The sequence below is a fragment of the Eretmochelys imbricata genome, chromosome 4 (genome assembly GCF_965152235.1).
Source record: "Eretmochelys imbricata isolate rEreImb1 chromosome 4, rEreImb1.hap1, whole genome shotgun sequence".
In the NCBI taxonomy this organism is placed as follows: Eukaryota; Metazoa; Chordata; order Testudines; family Cheloniidae; genus Eretmochelys; species Eretmochelys imbricata.
Genome location: NC_135575.1, coordinates 54,168,291 through 54,188,680, shown reverse-complemented (window position 1 = coordinate 54,188,680; position 20,390 = coordinate 54,168,291). Strand labels below are relative to the sequence as shown.

Sequence of the window (20,390 nt, the reverse complement as noted above, 5' to 3'; positions counted from 1 at the left end):
GATAATATGCAAAGTTCTAGGCTAATGAAGGAGATGTAACATTACATCTCTGTAAAGACCCTCTCTTCCTGCAGCTGCTTATTAGTCCATTGCATTTGCTGCAAGAAGATGGACTGCCCGCCACCTTTCCCCTCCATCTAATCTGTAAGGCTCCTGGGAGGGAGGGAGAGGGCAGCATGCCCAAAAACATTGAGTGCCTAGAATCTTCTGATATAGTAGCCATTAGAAACAGAACTGCACGGTTACCGGTTGACTGAAATCCACGAGATACTTCATAAATGTAGATATTAATGTCTCACTACTTCTGGAATGCTAACAGTGACATCATAATATACACAGAGTCAGTGGAAGCCAAAAATTATTTGTATGGAAATTTTTTACTCCACAAACTTTGAAAAAAATTAAAGCTAAACACAACTACTGCGCTTCTGATTATGTGATACATGTAGATAGAAAGGAGAAGTGCTTGTTAAATTCTTGTGATATATGTAAAGCTACTGTCAAAGAAGAATTATTGCAGTTAAACAGCAAGAAACATAAAACTGGTCTACATCAACATTTCTCTTCTGTGCATTCTTCTTCTACTTTGTCCTCAGCAGCTGCATCACAGAGCATGGCATCTTTTGATGAAGATAGTGATACAAGTAACAATGAAAGTGAAGCGAATTCCATTTTTTCATATTAAGAATTTTGCTACTCCATCTTTTTTAGCACCAAAAATTCCTTACTCCTGGAAAGTCTTCATATGTTCATCAAATTGGCATTAAAAGGTTTTTTGATAGTGTCCTCGAACCAGAAAAACAAACCTGACCATATGCTTGCTAGAGGTATTAATGCCAGCAATAAACCATTTCATATAGAAAAAAATCCTTATATATTAGATTTTTTTCATAAGTTGTGTCCAATTTACGAAGTAGGAAACAGCTTTCAGGAAAGTCTTCTGAATGCCAAAAGTGGATGTGAAAAAGAATTGGTGTTCTTATTCCTCAAGCTCCTTATGTGTCTCTAGTATCTGATGGATAAAGCAATATTCACAGTGAGAACATCAACTTCATGGTAACAACTCCACAACCAGTGTTTTACTCATTCCAATGCACAATTGAGCATAATCAAGCAGCCCAATATTGCTGACAATACAATAAATGAATTGGGTCTACACAGAAGGGTATTTCAGTTATGACTGAGAACATGACTAATGTGAAAGCAACTTAGTCTTTGCTGATAAATGAGTATCCACATCTTCTGTGTTATGAGCACGCTGCTCTGAAGAGGCAGCATTTCATTGGTGATGTTCAAGATTTGACAACTTTCTCATCACATATGAGAAAAGTGAAAAAGCACTGTCAAGTTTTTCAAAAATAAAGTACCAGCAGCCATTCTCTGCATCGTTTAGTAAAGCACTCAATTTCATCCACACTGAGTAAGTCTTGCATACTCAATGGGGCTCCTTCTATTAAATGCCTCAAAGATCTTCCAATACGCAAGCAGACTCTTCAAAAAGGGGTGGCTGGGTGCTACCCTCAAGTAATCGTCACTCATGTTCTTGATGATGCAGTCTTTTGGATGCATATCCAAAATTCATTTCACTATTTGGACTCGGAGCTCAGTCCATTCAGAATACAGAAAATTCTAGTTCTATATTGTCTGATGCCAAGGATGATTCTTGAACATGACAAACATTTGTGAGAATACTGAACACAGTACACATACAAAAGCTGATGGGAAAAAGAAACAAAATATCACAGAAAAAAATCAGGCGATCAGTCCTGCCCATAATGCTGCCTATCTTCTTGATCCACACTACTAGGGCCAAGACCTTTCTGATGATTAATTTGATTCATCTGGTGACCTCATAGTGGCTGTTGCAAGTGTTAAAGGACATGCACACAAACCAACATGTCTGATGGAAGTAGCAAATTATAAAGCAAGAAGCATCCCATTCAGTTGTGAAACAACCAGAGTGCAATCCCAGCAGTTGAATGAAAACAACTTTCTCGATCATGGTGGAAAGGGTCATGCCCAACTTGCAGTCTAGCTGCAACAGCAGAAATTCTTTTAATACTTCTGTATACTACTACTGCCTGCACAGAACAACATTTAAAAATGACTTCCTTTATAGTTGCTACGTTTGTTTTATTTCTGTTACAAAAGAAAAGCAAACATAGCAATAATGAAAGAATGTGACAATTATTCAAGACTGAACAGTTTCATTTTTTAGAACTTCATTTAATTATGTTTTGCATTTTTCTGAGTTAAAATAATGCAGTTACAAAACTTGTTTTTTTGTAATTAGGCATAAGAATCTAAGGCTAAGCCTACTGGAGACCATAAAGTCTTACTCCTTTTGTTATAGTTGTTATTGTCTAACAAATTAGTGCTTTAAAATATTTGACCATTTTTCACATTTAACCAATGTTTGCAATTGACCAATTATTTTTGACTGCTCAAATGCCCAACCCTACTCTGGCTGATGCAACGGGGTCATTTCTATTACTCTACCCTTCTTGGAGCTGCCAATTTAAGTTCCTCCTCTCTATTTAATATCTCTAGTGCCTTCACCTGCTGCTCAGAGCTTCCCAAAGAAACTGCTACAGAATAAAACTTGACTTGTTCTCATCAGTTTCACTATGTACCCACAAGGTTATAAACAACCACAATGAAAACTGACAGGTCTTGTCAGCGATCACTCTGATACAACTTCGGAAAGCTCTGAGCAGCAGCAATAGCACTAAAGTCACGTGTCTACAGATATAAGACAACAATGTACTGCTTTACACTTGGTATTAATATGGAAAGTTTATCTTCACACCTGTAAAGCCTATAAACTTTTTTTTTTTTTTAAATAATCTGCAAAAGCTACTTCCACTAATTCTCCCTCTTCCCTCTCACCAGAGGCAAGTAGGCAAATGGACTTTTCTGGCCCTAACTTACCCATCCAACATATGTTTATTTTCTCTCAAAATTGAGTTTTAATTTAAATGGCCATGTATGTATGTTCTCTACTAAAGCATAAGGATACAAATCAAGCAAAGGACTAATATCTGAGTGTGAATCATAGTGTCGAAGATATGGCATGAGCTGCTAAGACAATGATGCATTTCATATATCTTTGCTTCAAAGAAAAAGATACAGCTGTAGGTCATTTTCTGCCACAAAGTACCAGCAATCTTCCTATTGTGCATGCATTCAATCCCTTGGACAGGACACTCAATAGCTGTCCCCACTTAAGAACTCAGTTTATTGCCTAGAAATTTCAGTCAGTGAACAAGCTCTTCCATGTTCACTAATGATCACACTACCAGTAGCTGTAACTCTATGCCCCCATTGCAGGGTCCCAAAGCCCGAGTATCTACACAATTAAACAGCCACATAGACCAAACCAGAGTCAGATAACATGGGCCAGCCCCAGGTATTTAACTGCAGTGTTAACCTGACATAACCTGACTCTCTCTGGCTGCTTGAAGCAAGCAGTAACAGTTTCAATACTCGCACCATTTATACCCCTCAGACTTGTGGTTTGTTGGCTACTATGATGATGGTAGTGGGAGGGTCTCTGCTAATCTACCTCTTCCCAAACTTCTGTTCTTGGGTTTTCCTCCCCAAATGGCTCAAGTGCCTGCCTCCATTGCTGTTCATTGCTTTCTCAAAGAGCCACTGATTCTTGTCAGTTTCCACTACTGCCCATAACGGTACTAAGAGTAGTAAAAACTGACAGGACAATGGTCTGTCTTCATTCTACTGCCACTTGAAAAGCTGTGAGCAGCAATGACACTGGAGCCTTAAGGTCTATCTTCTCTGCAAAAGAAAAGTGCGGTCTTAACTTGGGTTACAACAGCAGTGCAGACATGGTCACATTTTTAAACTCTGGTTAGCAACTCGAGCTGAAGCCTAAACAGCAGCCTTAGGCTGAATTTGAGCTGCTAATCCATGTTAAAAGCAGCGCTGCCCTGTCTAAGGGCATGGCTACACTGGAAACGTCAAAGCACTGTCGCGGGAGAGCTCCTGCAGCAGCGCTTTGAAGTGCAAGTGTGGTCCCAACGCGAACACTGGGAGAGACGTCTCCCAGCACTCCTGGTAATCCATCTCCATGAAGGGATTAGCTCTGAGCGCGGCTCCCAGTGCTCAGAGCCTGTTTACACTAGCGCTTTAAAGCGCTCTGACTTGCTGCATTCCTGGGGGTGATTTTTCACACCCCTGAGCCAGCAAGTTAGAGCGCTATAAAATGTAAGTGTAGCCAAGCCCTTAACCTCTATTTTAACCTGAGTTAGTTGATATGTGTTAGCTAACGAGAGTTAAGAACACACTTTTTTGCAGTGATGACATATCATAGGAAAATGATAATTAAACAGTTTACATTTGGGTCATGTTGGGAACAATCTCTTTGCAACTATAAAGACTAGGTTTTCTTTAAATGAAAGTGTCAGACTTGTCTTCCCTGCACCATTAACTCAAGCTATAACTTGAGTTTTGCCCCAGCCCGACTTCCATCCACATACAAGAATCTCTAGTTAGTAATGCAGTGGAGATGCTGTAGCTCAAGTTACAACAAATCATCCGCTGCTAATCCAGTCACTCTTAATATCACAGTGTATCTTGAGTGTTTTGCAATGTGGTCACTCACTCTAGCTCAGTGGTTCTCAACTTGCGCCACACGTCCTGCTTGCGGCGCAAACAGCATACAGCTGCGGCCCACGTGACATCCTCAGGGCCATACAAGTAGTATTGGATGCAGCCCACATAACACATTGTGGACCACATATGCAGCCCACAATGGTCAATAAGTTGAGAACCACTGCTCTAACTGCTCAAATGGAGTAACTCCAGTGTACTAACTCAAGCTCCCTGGGGCAGTGAAGACAAGCCCAAGATTCTGAAAAAGTTGGTGACATTGATATGAAAACCACTACACACGAGCAAGTGGATTTTTTGAGCCCTGACTCTACCAAATAACACAGTAGCCCCATGGCATCTGATACGCCCACACCATCCTAACAGGGGATCCTGGTTCAATGATAAATGACATATAAAATGGAGGATTGGAGATTAGAGCACCTCAGCAGAAAGATATGTGTTTAATCTGAACCAGCTGTGCAAACTACCTGATTAATCCTATGCTACAGAAATAAAACACTAGAAATAGTCTTCTGCCACTGATGGAAAAATCCTGGCAGACCAAATTGTTCTGGATCGCAAACAGTCCCAGCAGTCTACACTAGTCCCAGAGCCTAAAGAATCCTCCAGCTGCAAAGAACCTTGTGTCTTACTCCTCAGAAGAGACTGACAAAGTATCACAGGTCCACCGGAATCACTTGGGGAAAAAAAATCTCCCTCCCCTCCCCTCCCCACCAACTAACTTCAGGCGAGTCTAAGAAATGAAGTGGATGTTTCTTTTGTGGTGGTGTAGAAAGAATCTGTACAAACATCTGAACTGTTCCTCCATTCATTGTTGGTGAAATCTAGTGAGGAACAGATGCTGACAAAAGACAAACTCCTCATAATCCTTAATCATGGAAGTGTGACTCTTGCTCAAAAAGCAATCTTTCAGCATCAACTACCTTAGCAACTATTGCCTTATTTTTAGTGTCCCTTTCTTGGAAAAGTTATTCAAAAAGTGGCAGCGGGCCAAACAACAACAGCTGACTTCCATCCAATACTCTAGATCTTTTTCAATCAGGCTTCATGACTGAATATGGCACAAAGATCACACTGGTAGCACTGATGGATGATCTCTATCAGAATGGAGGATGAAGATCCATACTACTAGATCTGTTGGCATTCTTCAACATCATGGATTACAAGGTTCTGCTAGCTCAAATGCAGACTCTTACAGAAGTAGATGGAAACATGTTAGGTCTGAGAACAGAATCACCATAAGAGTAGCAATGCACGATTGGTCACCTTCTCCAAGAACCTGAATCTGCCAAGTCCAGAAAAGTTCAGTCTTGTTACTGCTCTTATTCAATGTCTGTGACACATTTAAAAGTGATAACACACAATAAATCAATGTGGTTATCTAAACTATGTCCAGAAGCAAAACCAGCAGACCCTTCTGACACCAAAGTACTGGAACAAAAATTGCTAGGTTAGATTCAATTGGAGCAAGAGAGAAGGTAGTATTTGTTGACAGAAGATAGATCCAAACTCAACCAGTTTTGTACAGTATCTCCTTCACTGAGACTATTCCCCACTTCAGACTGTAATGCAATGCACAATCTCTGAGTTCTGCTAAGTTCATATCTGCTCCTAGATTCCTGTATTTACAGCTATGGCTGACTAGGAGATTTTTTCTATTTCTTTCAGGTAAGGGCCTTAGGTAGAAGCTTCTTCGATCACAAGCAACGGTCTTTTCTTCACACTTAAGAAAACAGAGAATCAAATGATGATAAATACTATGAACTTTTGAGCAGGGAATTTTGTGCATAAAATCCATGATACAGTTGATGCTAGACAGCGATTTCAGTTGGTAAACAAGCTTATTAAATTACCTAAGTACTTACATGACCTGTAGTCCCCAAGACCTTCAAAACACTAATAAACTGATCCTCAACATTCCTATGAGGTAGGGAAATAATATTCCCATTTTCACAGAAGCAGTCAGGTCACAAACGTGGCTGTGTAAGAGACAGGAACTGAACCTAGGTCTGAGTTCCTGCCCACTGCCTCAACCACAAGACCATACTTCCACCTAATTACTGGAAAGATATATTAGTAAAATACCCTTCCTAGCAGGGAAAACCAGAAACCAATACAGTAATATCTTGTTATCCCTACCCATTTGAAGCATGGTGATCCATAGAGTTAAACTACAGAGTTCAGCATACTCAAGTAACCAGTAACATTATGGTGTAGCAATCATCATCGTTGGTGTATAGCATATTAACTCAGTGGGTTATCACTAGAAGTTGGAATTATCACAATCTTTAATCTTGGACCAGCTTGCTGCTGCATGGCATAAAAGAATATATCTTGAACAACACACAGTATGTACTTAATACTAGATCTAAAACACATACTTGGAATATTTTTAATATGATACTTATTTTAGCACATCTAGTACAAAGCTTTGAAGCACTGGAAAAACATAATCCCTATAGTAGACATGGCCTAGGTGTAATTTCCTCATTTGAAAATGTTTTCTTTACAAAATTGAAATTAAATATTGTTATATTTGAGGCTCAAAAAAGTTACCTTACACCTAGTAAGCCTATGATACTAGCCAGGGTGAAAAGTACATGTGACACCATGCTTTCCCAAAAGGATATTGTTCCCCAAAGTTATTTCCTCTGCAATTTGAAAGAATAAAAAAGTTTTGTAATATCATGTACCATATTTAACTATCATTGCAAATCAGCTCTCTGTTTATTTCCCTCCCCCACTAAATGCATACAAGGTCTGGTCAAACAAAAGCATTCATTTAATATTTGACATATCAAATTAGTACTAATCTAAATACCTTTGCTGAGTTGTATTTGACCAGCTAGTCATACCACGAAAGCTGGTTAAATAGCATAAGTATTAACTGAATATTTGCCAAAAACGTGTAAAATTCACCAGTCATTTGTAAACTACAACTCAACCAGTCCTTCCTCCTACATGCCTTGATTTTGTTTCACTTTTTTTGTCTTTTTCTTCACTCCACTTTCTCCTTTCCTTCTAAGGAAAGTGCATTTCTCCATTACATTACAACTCACCAGCAACCGCAAAGGGGGTGTATGGTTTTTTATCCCTCCCGCAATTTTCTGGCTGGTGAAAGGGGTGTTTATTACTCTTCCCTCTTCTCAACCCCAATTTGAGTCCTCCTTTCAGTAAACAGCTCCAGTGTTAGCCTCTGCCCTTGCTCATAGCTTGTCCAAGTACAGTTGAATGAAGTATATCCAATTCATGTCAGTTTCACTGATGCCCACAAGGATCAAAAAGAAACAGTGAAAAGTGACAACTTAGGAAATCCACTTTCCCTCTTCTGCACCCTGTGGAAGCCCTGAGCAACAGCAGAGGTACTGGAGCACTCTGTCTGCAGATTTAAGACAACAGTGAATTAGTTTAACCTTGGTTTGCACTTGTATACCTTCATATCTCTAAGGGCTAGAGAAACATATTCAAAAATGAACTTAAGCTCAGCAGAAAGTGGTAACTTCCTGGGAGAGTCTCTCTTACTCATACTGAGTAGGGTGAGTGGATTTTTCAAGCCTTGATTGTTTGTATTACAGTAGTGCCAAAATGTTAAATGAGCTACAGACAGAGCACATTCCCAGTAAAACTGCCATACATCTATGAGCAAATTAGGAAAATCTTACTCTATTCAGTTCTTTTAGCAAACAGTGATAGGACAGACACAGATAAGTGGAAGAACTGGTTTACAAGCAGATTTCTACATAAAGATTTCTGTAACAGATTTTTGATCTTGACAGCTTTAAAAAACTGACAACTGCTCCAAACCTCCAAAGATTAAAAGGTAAATTATTTTCCCAACAGACTGATGAGATCCTGTCCTGTTTCATGCATCCGATGAAGTGAGCTGTAGCTCACGAAAGCTTATGCTCAAATAAATTGGTTAGTCTCTAAGGTGCCACAAGTACTCCTTTTCTTTTTGTTCTGTTTCTGTAAAGCATAACATTCAAGTTTTGAATTAAGAGTAAATTTTCTTAACACTATGAATAAATGAGACCCCTCTCCAAAGTATACAGAATTGGTTTAGTCTCCAAAATGTCTGTCTGTTTTAACCTTTGCTTACAAAAATAAAATGGCAGTTTACCTGCTTGAACTACTGAGTTTACAACAGCCGAGAGAACTGCAGTTTAGATGGTTCTGTATTCTGATAAAAGTTTTGTGTAACAATATTATCTATTGAAGGGCAATATGCCTCTTTTGGGTACCCTGTAGGCTAGATCACATCAGTGTCTGCTGAAAAAGTCTTGAAGCTATAAGTCACCTCTTGATATATACGAAAAAATGACATACCTGAAACAAGGTGGCATGTTCCACATGTTCACTGGTCAACCTTTCAATAGGAATACTGAAAAACTTATTTTTCAATCTACCTATTTTATTTTGCAACAAAGTAGAAAACCACAGAGCGGTCTACACACGTGAACCGTGGTCGTGGGCTCAAATACCATGAATCGGAAAGGTGCAGAAAGAGTGAGGAGCATTACAAAATACACCTCTACCCCGATATAACGCAACCCGATATAACATGAATTTGGATATAACGCAGTAAAGCAGTGCTCTGGGGGACGGGGTTCCACACTCCAGCGGATCAGTGTGTCTGGCTCCGACACGCTGCTCTGAGCGGCATGTTAAGGGTGCCAGGCTGGAGGGTTGGATTGGGGCAGAGGGTCATGGGGCGGGGTGTTCAGAGGGGGTTGGATGACTCGGAGGTTCTGGGGGTGGGGTGGTCAGGGGACGGGGACAGGGCGTGGGAGTCCTGGGGGGCCTGTCAGGGGGTGAGGATAGGGGTCGGGGTAGTCAGGGGACATGGAGCGGGGGCGGGGTTTGGATGGGTCGGGGGCTCTGAGAGGTCAGTCAGGGGGTAGGAAGTGACTATTAATAACGGAAATGCTCAAGGCCAAAGCAAGTTCGATATAACATGGTTTCACCTATAACGCAGTAAGATTTTTTGGCTCCCGAGGACCACGTTATATCAGTGTAGAGGTGTAAATGTAAAATTGTATATCACACAGGAACTGAAGTTATTTAGGTTACAAACATTCCCCACAACTTGATGACAACAGAATTTCCAGTTAAAACAAACAAAAAAACAGAACAAAAACAACAGGCTAAACAAAATCTGCTTAGTCTGGAACAGACCTCAGCCTAAAACCAAGTTTTCTGAGCTAGATCAAATTAGGCTGACTTTTTCAAAGCTGGGTTAGGCTGACTTTTTCGCTCCTTAATGCCATCTTCTTTAAATTCCAGCTATGACAGAACACTCCAAGCCACACCTTTCAAAGTGGAATGCCAAGACAACTTTGACATTTGAGGAACTTTTCGAAGGAAGTTTGAAGAGACTACATAGCAAGGATTTAGAATGTACTTGTGTCCACATTTGGGTGGTGACTTCTGTTCTTGAGTACTAACTGAAGTTATGTGTTTCATGATGATAATACATACCTTTGCACTATTAACTATTGTGCAGTTATCTACACTTCTGTACATTTATTTCCAATGTAGTGTTTTTCAACTAAACTCTCAGTTATAGAATACATATATGATACATTAAAAGCAAAGGTTTATAGAAGATTGTAAGAATGTTTTGCACAAAAAACCTTAAGATGCGTATATTAAAAGGGATATTTCTCATTATTTCAGTAGAATTGACAAGATTAAACTAACATGAATAAGATGCAGCCTTCTAATGAGTTTCTCTGCATAACCCAATTGTATTCATCTGTGGTACAGATTACTATTTCTGCAATCTGAGACATTTCATATAGATTACAGCATCTGGCTTAACATTCCTGATCTCTGGGAGCACATAATAGTTTAAGAGTCTTTAAAAACAGACAAACATTTTAGAATCTAAACTAACATGCAATAGTTTGCAAAAAATTTTGTAGGAGAGAACTATATGATATTTCAAGATTAAGTAGATAAAAGGGAATCCTCTAATCATGAAACTCTTGACAATCATTCATTAATTGATCCATCTCCTTACAATACTCCATGCACATCAAGTGCCTTATAATCAAATTTCATACTGCACTGAATCAAAGCTGATGTGCACTTATTATATTGCTTTGTACAGTGAATTATGTATTCCTTTTATGCATACTTTAAAAGGAAAGTACAATGTCTTAGTTTGTACTCTCAGTAATTATTTTCTGGAGCAGAGTTTGTTTCATTGACACATGCCGGAATTAGAATCCAGGGAAAGTTAACTGTCAAAATGTTTTATGTAGACAAGGCTTAATTGCTCAGTTAGTCTAGGAAAAGTCACTCTAAAACCTTCACCATTTTACATTTCCTCCTGCCGAAGACACATTCCCCACTGAATAGCAAGAACTAATCTCCCCAAATCTGACTTTGTAAAAAACCAAGAGGAATCCCAAGGCCCCAACTATTGTAGGAACAGAATTAGTGAATTCGGGATGCTTTAAGAAGTCCTTCGTTCCCAAGCACCGGGGGAGAAGGGGGGCTTTCGACCGTCCTCCCGGTCCTCTTCAGGGGCAGCGGGGGAAAGACAGAGCTCGAAGCGGGGAGGATGTAGCAACCAGCGGAGCACGGGGTGACGAGAGCCGGCGCCAGGGCCCAGGCAAAGGTGTGGGGGCTCCCTAGGTCCCGACCCACCGAAGCAGCGAGGGCTGCAGCTCCCTGCGCATCACCAAGGGCAGGGGCCTGGCCAGGCGCCCCCGAGGGCTCCCCGCCCGGCTCACTCACCAGGATGCGCTTGAACAGCGCGTTCTCCTTGGGCGGGAGGCTCACGGACGGCATCGCTCCTGCTGCTGCCGCGGCCGGCTCCGGCTCCGCTTGGAGGCTCCGGGGGGCGGGGTGTATCCTGCCACTGCTCGGTCACCGCCGCCTCCCGGGACTCCCTGCCGGGCCGCCCCCTCCTCGTTTCCGTCCCAGGCCCGGCCCCTCCAGGCCGCCGTATCCGCGCTGGGTTCCCCCTTGCCCCGCACCGAGTCCCAGGCGACAGTTCACGTGGTAACTGAACAGGCCGGAGAGAGGCACCGCCAAAATGGCCGCCGCCCCTTACGGCTTCCCCAGCCGGGTCACGCTGCTCAACGCGCATGCGCCGCGACCCCGTGGCCCAGCACGGCTCGGGAGTCGGTGCGGGGCATGCTGGGAAGTGAGGCCGCTCCCGTGGTCCGCCCTGGTGACTCAGAGCCCGTCCCAGGCGTCCCCCGCGGAGCGGCCGGCGTTGTCGTGACTCGCCTCCAGCCCCCGCAGCCGCAGTAAAGCCGAGGGTGGAATGAGGCCGTTCGGGGGCTTTGCACGCCCCATTATGCACCCAGCCCAGCAACCGGCACCAGCCCTCCCTCGCCCCGCGGCGGCTCCGGGGCCGCCTCTGCTGGCAGGTTTTACGGGTCCCGCGAGCTGGCTGCAGGCGCGTCTCTCCCACCAGAGGCTGGACAGCTCCGGCCCGGCTGGACTAGGGTTTAATTGTGCTGATCGCCTGAGTTAGCCAGCACTTTGTAGAAGCCTAATGTAAACAAGGCCCGCTCCCTGTAAGGTGTCAGCCTGGTGGGGCTAAAGTCGGGGGGCTGCGCGTTGGCTACATTAGAATTATTAGATTGTTAGCTCGTGCTAACATTGTGCCTTTAAATCTTACTGTAGATCAGGCCTGGGTAGATGCCGTTTTCAGGAACATACTGTACCTCCCTCTCTGGCTTTTTACCAAAAGTGATGAGTCGCTACCATATGTGGGCATTTGGTGCAGTGCCAGCTCCCCTTACACGGCTCTGACACCCCACCTCCACCTGCAGCATCACCCTGTTATCTTCCAACCTTGCAGAACCAGTTACAAAAAAGGCAAATGACTGCTATTTTTTGGGACCCGCCTTTACAGTGCTGTGCCAGCAAAACAACTCAGAAGCTAGTCAACTCTTGCCCCAAGACAGTGGTTCAGGCCACTGTTTGCTCTCCTCTGCTTCCCTCTTGGGCCGTGGAACCACAGAAAACACAACTGTTGCACTTTTGGAAGTCTGTAAAGCAATTCTTATGTGCAGTGTTAGAATTTTGTATGGTATTTAAATGCAAATTAGGATGAGATCCTCAGTTTTTGTCGATAACTTCAGCAGGATTTGAACCCAATTGTCTAATGAAAAGTTACATTCAATCTATTGTGCCACAAGCCTTCAGCCGATGATATTGTGAAACAGTTTTGTACCCTAAATAATGAAAAGTCCTGAACTGCTTTTAACATCCAAATTAGTAATGGGATGAGAGTTAAAGTACTTTTATGGACTAGAAACTTGCTAAGAAACAGAAAACAAACAATAGGAAGAAACAGTCTAGTTTCAACATAGCAAAAGTTAACAATGGGTTGCCTTGCTTCTGCACTAGGGGTCTGATCTATGGCCCACTGAAATCAATGGGTTTCTCTCCTTTTACTTCAGTGGGTTTTGGATAAGGCTGTATGAGGTGTTTAATATATGTATTAATTATCTGGAAAAAGGAATGGACACCGGGACACAAAATTTGCATATGAAGAGACTAAAGAGTGCTCTGAGAAGCTTCAGAAGGAACTAAAGATTAAGATCCCAGTCCTGTAAAAATTTATGCACATTGCACATGCTTAACTTTACTATTGTCATGCTGACTGGAGTAGCTCACGACCATGAATGCCATCCTCAGGGCAGACTGTCAAAAAACAGGGCAAAAATCCCAAGCTGGTTGTATGTTCTATAATTAGATTTCACCAGCCTAAAAACAAGTGTGAACTCCTGAAGCACTATAACAGTCTTACCACAGAGTCGTAGATAGTCCCCTTGGGCATTCCAATTTATCTTGCTATCCAGGCAAGATAGACTATGTGATAGATCAGGGGTCGGTAACCTATGGCATGCGTGCCAAAGTCGGCACGCAAGCCGATTTTTAATGGCACGCTCCTGCCTGCTGGGTCCCAGCCACCGGCCCCACTCAGCCTGCTGCCGAACCCAGGCCAGCAGCCAGAGTGCTGTCAGGTGAGTAAAAGCACCTTTTTTTGGGATCACTCCCCCTGTTCCCTCCACCTGGCTACATGGTTGGTTAGGGTATGTCTATACTGCAATCAGATGGCACATACCATCCGACTCAGGCGCACGGGGCTTGGGCTAAGGGTCTGTTTAATTGCAGTGTAGATGTTTGGGCTCGGGCTGCAGCCTGAACTCTGGGACCTCCCACCTTGCAAGGGCCTAGAGCCTGAGCTGCAACCTGAGCTCAGACATCTACCCCACAGTTAAACAGCCCCTTGGCCCATGGTCTGCGAGCCCAAGTCAGCTGGCCCGGGCCAGCCACAGGTTTTTAATTGCAGTGTAGATGTAACCTCAGAGTCCAGACAGCATAAAGCAGGGGCCTCACATTCAAATAACCACAAGGGCCACATGAGGACTGGTGCATTGGCCTGAGGGCCGCATCACTGACACCCCCCCACTCGCTGCCCCCGGCCCCGCCCCCACTCCACCCCTTCCATGAGGCCTTGCCCCTGCCCTGCCTCTTCCCACCCCTTCCCTGCCCCCATTCCAACCCCTTCCCCAAAGTCCTCACCCCCACTCCGCCCCCTCCCTGCACCCCAGGGGGTGCAGGAGGCGTTCGGAGTGCAGCAGGGGGTCAGGGTGCAGGGTCAGGGGTGTGGGGTGAGGCAGGGGGCTCAGGACAGGCATAAAGAGTCCCAGTTTCTCCTTATTAGGGATTTGTATTGCCCCTGAACCTAGAATCCAAGCTGATGGGATGAGTTCATGTGCAAGCCTCCCGTTCTTGGAGGGGATTGGGAAAACAATCAACAAGGTCTCTCTACCCTTCGGTACTACACGATGCCTCATTTGCTTTCAATGGGCCATCTTGTGTACAGAATGAACACTTTACCTTCATTAATGCTTCTTTTCCTGTTTGGTGAGCACTTTATAAGTGGGATACAGATATTATGAGTAGGATTAACACATGTAGCATCCTACAAGCATTCCATAAAGTATAAACACTTTCTTATAACTAATATCTATTTTAACTGTACTAACCCACAGGTAAGTTTCCCACTATGCTTAGGTCTGTATTCAGTGAGGCCCTGGGACTTGGCACAAGCTGACATCTGGTCTGCCAGCATCACAGTTACAATGCATAGTCCCACTGATTTTGATAGGACTACTCCTGGTAATAAAGTTAAGCACATGTATAAGTGTTTGCAGGGTTGGGACCCATGTGACTCATTTTTATATATTGATGCACAATTCTTTAAAAACCTGGGAAATCTCCACACAAAATACTTAGCCCACTGTAAGTTACAGTTGCTAGATGACATATTCCACCAAACAAGTCATTCAACACCCCATCTATACTCCATCTGTTTGACTTTTGTCCCTCAAATACCTTTTTTCCACCACCCAGACTGTTGTGATTTTATGATGAGTATCATGATATTTGGTGTTTTCCCTAAGGCCCCAGCTACTAGAGCCATGCGATTATGTGAGATTTGTAAATGTAATGATTTTTAAGTCAGTAGTAGATTTTGGGGGGCCTGACATGATTTGTGAATGCTTGGGTTTGGCACTGCTACGCCTCCCACTTTATTCTGGGAAATTATTTCTCATTGGATGGTTAATTCTGTCAATTTGCTACTCTCTAATTGAAGGTTTCAAGTGGAAAAATACAGAAGAAAATGAAAAGGTGCAGAGATGGTGCTTAGAGGATGAGACTTGTAGGTTACAAAAGGAGGCCAAAAAATGAGGCTGATTTAACACCAAGTAGGTGATGAGTTAGAGAAGAGATACTCAAAAGTAGGAAGGGTGCAGTGAACATTGATTTGTCCCTCTGCTTTGAATGGTAAATGAAAGGGTAGACAATAGGGGGGCATGGAAATCAATGCTGCTTTATATAGTGTGCAGCCGGTGAGGGGCATTCCTGGGGGCCAGTTGCTGGGTACCTGCCAAGTGCTTCATTTGTAATGAAACAGGTGCCAGGGCTCAAGCAATTGCTTTTACATTCACATATGATGCAGCAAGCCCAGAGGTGGCGGGGCTATGAACTACCGAGCCCTGGCACAAATTAAACACTGCACCCATCCACCGAGTGAGGCGGGGCCGCCAGGCAGCCCATGAGCCCCGCAGTGAGAGTGGCAGGCTGTTGCCTCAGCAGCCCGGCAAGGAGACGAGTGAGGGTCCCTGCGAGAGGAGACGGCCTGGGCGGGCCGCCACAGCTCTCCCGCTTCCGGGCGCTGTGCTAGGGCCTCTCCGCAGCAGGGGGAGCCCTAAGCGCCCCAGCCCCGCCCCCGGGCGGCTCAGGCCGGGCTGCGGCGGCGCGGGCGAAGCTGGGCCGGGAAGATGGCGCCGCCGCTGGGGCTGGTGAAGCGGCTGTTGCTGAGATCCGGGAGCCTGAGCCACAGTGAGTGCGCGCGGGCCCCGCCCTGGCGGGCATGGCGGCTGGGGAGACCGGACCGCAGCCGCGGGGAGGGGAGAGGAGCGGCGGGCCCCTCCCCGGCCGCTGTCTCCGCGGGGAGGGCTGGCGGCCCCCGGCTTGGGGCTGGGAGTGACCTTCAGCCTCTCGCTGGGCCAACGCGCGCCCCTGTCCCTGTCCCTGGCGGAGGCGGGATGCGGCTGGCAGGATCGGTGTGGGGAGATTCCCCCCATTTGGTGCCTTGTGTCCTGTATCGGCTCAGCGGAGGGCGGCCGCGATGGAGGGGGTTTGCACGGTAGGTGCCTGCCCGCGACATAGGGTTTGTCTTGGATTTAGCCCTTTCTTGCCTCCGAAGGTAGGTGATCAGACTGGGGGTCCCCTCTTTGGAAGAGGTTTGGAGAGGGTGCGCATTGGCGGGATTTGCCCGTTATATTTATTCTGTGTGTGTCGTTTCAATGCCCATGAGCCCATCTGTTAAATGGGGCTAGCTGGGGCCAGCTGTGGACACAAACAAACAAACGACCTTTCCTGACCCCTCTCCTCTGGTGCCTGTAAATCCCAGAGAAGTTCTGTGCCAACTCCCTGCCAGACTGTCCTTCCTCTATATTTTCACACATACCTTAGAACAGACAGAGGCAAATCTTAACCTGCTTTTGCCCTCAACCTCTTACTGCCATCTGTGAGCTGGCTCAGGTTAACAATACGGCCTATCTCATAATATTAGGATTAAGTTTTAAAAATATTTTTAATTTTTGCATATAACATTTATAATAGTGAAATCCCTATCCTTATCCCCCTTTATATTGAAACACTTAAGGTGCTTTGAGAAAACTGGATGAAAGAAGTTATAACTTATTTATTGTCTTTATTACTTTGTTGAGCACCAATCACCAGAGCAACTAGGGTGACCAGATGTCCTGATTTTATAGGGACAGTCCCAATATTTGACGCTTTGTCTTATATGGGTGCCTATTACTCCCCATGCCTGTCCCAATTTTTCACACTTGCTATCTGGTCACCCTAATAGCAACAAGGCACTTATATAGAAATGCACAATATTATTGCCTGTATTACATGGAGCTGTTTTTATTTCACACACACATTTGTTTCTAGGAAGGTTTTCTTTGTTATCACCCTTTAGCTTAGCCAGGTTTTATTACTTTTATCATCAAAAATAATTGATTAACCTCTCCCTGAGTATCTTAAATTCCTTCCCCCTGAAAATGCACATCTTCTCACTCTTGGTTGCATTTTTACTTTTTGACTCTTGAAGTCCTGATTAAATCTTCACCATAATAAAGACTTTTTCTCTTTCTCCTCCTTGTGATGATTAGATCTAATACACGGTGTGATGATATATGTAGGGAAGTGGTGGAAGACCCATTGCTTAGGACTTCTAAAGTGAGACAACTGATTGAGTAAAAAAGAGTTGGGTACAATCCTATATTCCCAGAGGGATGGAAATAGGTAATTTAGTTGGAATTGTGTTATCGTTGTTGCTGCTCATCCTTCCCTTGATGAATCCCTGTGCTCAATGAATGATCTTTGCAGAAATGGGTGAAATGAGAGGGCTGGAAAACCATTTACACTGGTAATATAGTTTTTCAGAGAATCTTTTATAATACAGATCAGACAAGACTGTCATGAATTGGTTTGATAATCTAATAGACTTGACAGAAACTAATGTGTGTGTATGAAATTCCTGTATTTTAGCATTGACTCGTTCTGCATTCATTGCAAGAAAACCTGACCATACTAAACCAAACTGGGGAAAGGTTGGACTGACTTTTGGCACTGCTGCAGCTCTGTGGGTCCTAGTAAGTATTCTCACATTGTTACACTATACTTAACTAGTCACTAGAGAAATCTTAAGACAGGGGCTACTGTTAAGAGAAGGTTTCAGAGTAGCAGCTGTGTTAGTTTGTATTCGCAAACAGAAAAGGAGTACTTGTAGTCTCTAGGGTGCCACAAGTACTCCTTTTCTTTTTGTTAAGAGAAGGTTGTATATGAATACCGATTCATTTGCTGTAATGGATAAGATAACCAAAGGAAACGTCAAGGTTTAAGAAATACACGTAGATCAGATATGTCTCTCTGAAGCCCCAGGTAGTTTGTAATATTCCTTTATAAACTAGAAATTCATGAAGCTATTCCTCTTTGCTACAACTTTCCAAACAACCATACACTGAAGATTTGATTTTCTACAGATCTACCAACTTCTCTCCCAGACAAGGGGTGGGCATGTATATATTTGTGTAGATGTGTTTAACAGCATTTTCTTTTCTGTTCCAAGAAAAACTAGACATGCTTTAGGGAGGGGCCGTAATAAAACCTTATTGTTCTTTTAAATATATTAGGAAAATCATAATTTTATGACTGGATCAGACACTCCTATTTTTGCTACTTTAAAGCTTTGTCCTGTCTACTATCAGGGCAGCATTGTGCAAGGCACTGCGCAAATTCTTAAATAAAATTTCTTTCCTGAGAGGCATCATGGTCCAGGATAGTGGCAAGACATAGTAGGTGGAGGGAGAATGTAGTAACGGTAAAATGAACATGTTATGCAGAATAAGCAGCAGTCAGAGAAAAATGTTTCACTGTTCCCAATTTGTCCAGTATCCGGTGTCTTGTCTATCAGTGATCAGCACAAGATGATGCTGTGGAAGGTGTAAGAAACCTCCCTGTGGGTAGTAGTGGGATAATCTTTCATCCCAGGGAGTCTCCTCCTATCTTTCGATTGTCAAACACCGACTTACATCCTGAATCAGGAGATTTTATCTCTTCCAAAACTTACTTTTATTTATTTTTACAATAATGCTGGTTCCAGCTTGCTGCTTCCCCATATGGCTTTTTTAATCATATTGTCACCTTCTAGCTCTTCAAGCAACATAATGAAGATGTAATGGAATATGAAAGGAGAAGAGAAGAGAGAGAGAAACATGATGCATGTACAGGATGTTCATAGTAAGTATACAAATACAGACTGGTAATACATAGACTGATATATCTCTTTTTAGACAAGCCTACCTCCTGCAAGGTGCTTACTGGCCTGTCTTGCCAATTAAACAATGAGAGTTGTCTGTTCCTCTTCTTTCCTTGTTTCCTACCCGTTACTCACTATCCCCCATTCCCTAACTCAACCCCTCATTAAGAATTTTAAAAAAGAAAAAAAGTCCAACACAAATAATAACTAAGATACCTGTGCCAATTCATCTGTGTTTGGCTTTTAGATTGTAAGCCCACCAAGTCCTGAATTCTCTTTGTGCATGTATGTGTCTGAGCGTTTGTATGATGGTCAGGACAATGGGGCCTCAGTCCTTATTGAGCCCTATGGCCAGTACCATAATATATATGTTTTGATAATAAGGTGTCCGAAGGAGCTGTTCAGTTTATTGTAGGATCAGGCCCATAATAGAAATCAATATTTTCTTAATTTCACATATCAGAGAATTTTCCTGTGCCTTGTATTTTATATAGCCTGGTACATAGAGGATACCAAAACTCTAAATCAATGCATATGAATTGGGCCATTTGATTTTTTTAAATATAAAGGTAATAACCCTCATAATGCTGATCAGAATATTTCACTCATAATCTGTGTTTAAATGTAATTTATTTACTTTACTGTTACAAAACACATAATTAACTGACAGCTATGGGTTCAGAGCAGTTAATATGCAGCTTTAAAGAACATTTTTTGTTGGGAAACCCCACAGTTGATGGTCACTCTTTCAATTTTCTATAAATGCCTCTACTATGCAGCTAAAAATGGAATGAACATAGAGAAAACATTTCATCACACTTACTGAACGTATTTAATTTTTCATGTCAACCTTACAAGTATGTTTTTTTCCTAGGTTGACAATATGCTCTAAGAAGTGATTGAGCGATAATTGTAATCCACAAGGAAATGATGAACAGGGTATCAGAATATATCTGGATATTTATCTGTTCTGAATGTTTTGTACAGAGCACTGTGAAATAAACCGCAATTAATATGGAAGAAAGTGGTTGAATCTCTTTTCTTGCTGTATGTGTTTTATTCTGAAGACTAGCAGAAAGTGTGTTCAACTGATATTTCACCTTTGCATAAAATCAGTGTTACTGTTTCAGAGTTAATGATTTTTAATTTTTAAGAAATCATTGTGCTTTTGAGATTACCTCAGTTATTCTGAAAGGTGGAGTTCAAATAGCACTCTCTCTGAATTTTTATATGTAGCAAATTGCTGAAGTCATTAACTAAATCATTTCAGTCACTAACCTTTAAAAGTACAGAAAATAAACCATATGACTTTCATAAGTGTCGGGGATTCACTTAGAAAAAGTGAATCATGCTTCATGAAAGAAGAGCACTAACAAAGTTG

The 20,390-nt window shown here is 42.9% G+C and overlaps 2 protein-coding genes across 4 annotated transcripts in view; one reads left to right on the top strand and one right to left on the bottom strand.

The window, feature by feature from the left end:
* Positions 1 to 11,707, bottom strand: part of NAA15 (N-alpha-acetyltransferase 15, NatA auxiliary subunit) — a 66,528-nt gene extending 54,821 nt beyond the window's left edge. The window contains exon 1 of one of the 2 annotated variants that reach the window (XM_077815253.1): positions 11,377 to 11,707. In XM_077815253.1, coding sequence (XP_077671379.1) covers positions 11,377 to 11,430 — 54 coding nt within the window. In that variant the 5' untranslated portion in view covers positions 11,431 to 11,707. The remainder of the gene's footprint in view (positions 1 to 11,376) is intronic. The other variant, XM_077815252.1, reaches the window with a different exon arrangement.
* Positions 11,708 to 15,812: 4,105 nt separating this feature from the next.
* NDUFC1 (NADH:ubiquinone oxidoreductase subunit C1) lies at positions 15,813 to 20,033 on the top strand. 2 transcript variants are annotated; one of them, XM_077815250.1, is made up of 4 exons: positions 15,832 to 16,014; positions 17,740 to 17,843; positions 18,902 to 18,990; positions 19,884 to 20,033. In XM_077815250.1, coding segments are annotated over exons 1-4 (255 nt in total). In that variant the 5' UTR covers positions 15,832 to 15,953; the 3' UTR covers positions 19,885 to 20,033. The 2 variants fall into 2 exon arrangements, with proteins under 2 accessions (XP_077671377.1, XP_077671376.1); XM_077815251.1 differs by lacking the exon at positions 19,884 to 20,033 and having other exon boundaries at positions 15,813 to 16,014; positions 18,902 to 18,991.
* The last annotated feature ends 357 nt before the right edge of the window (positions 20,034 to 20,390 follow it).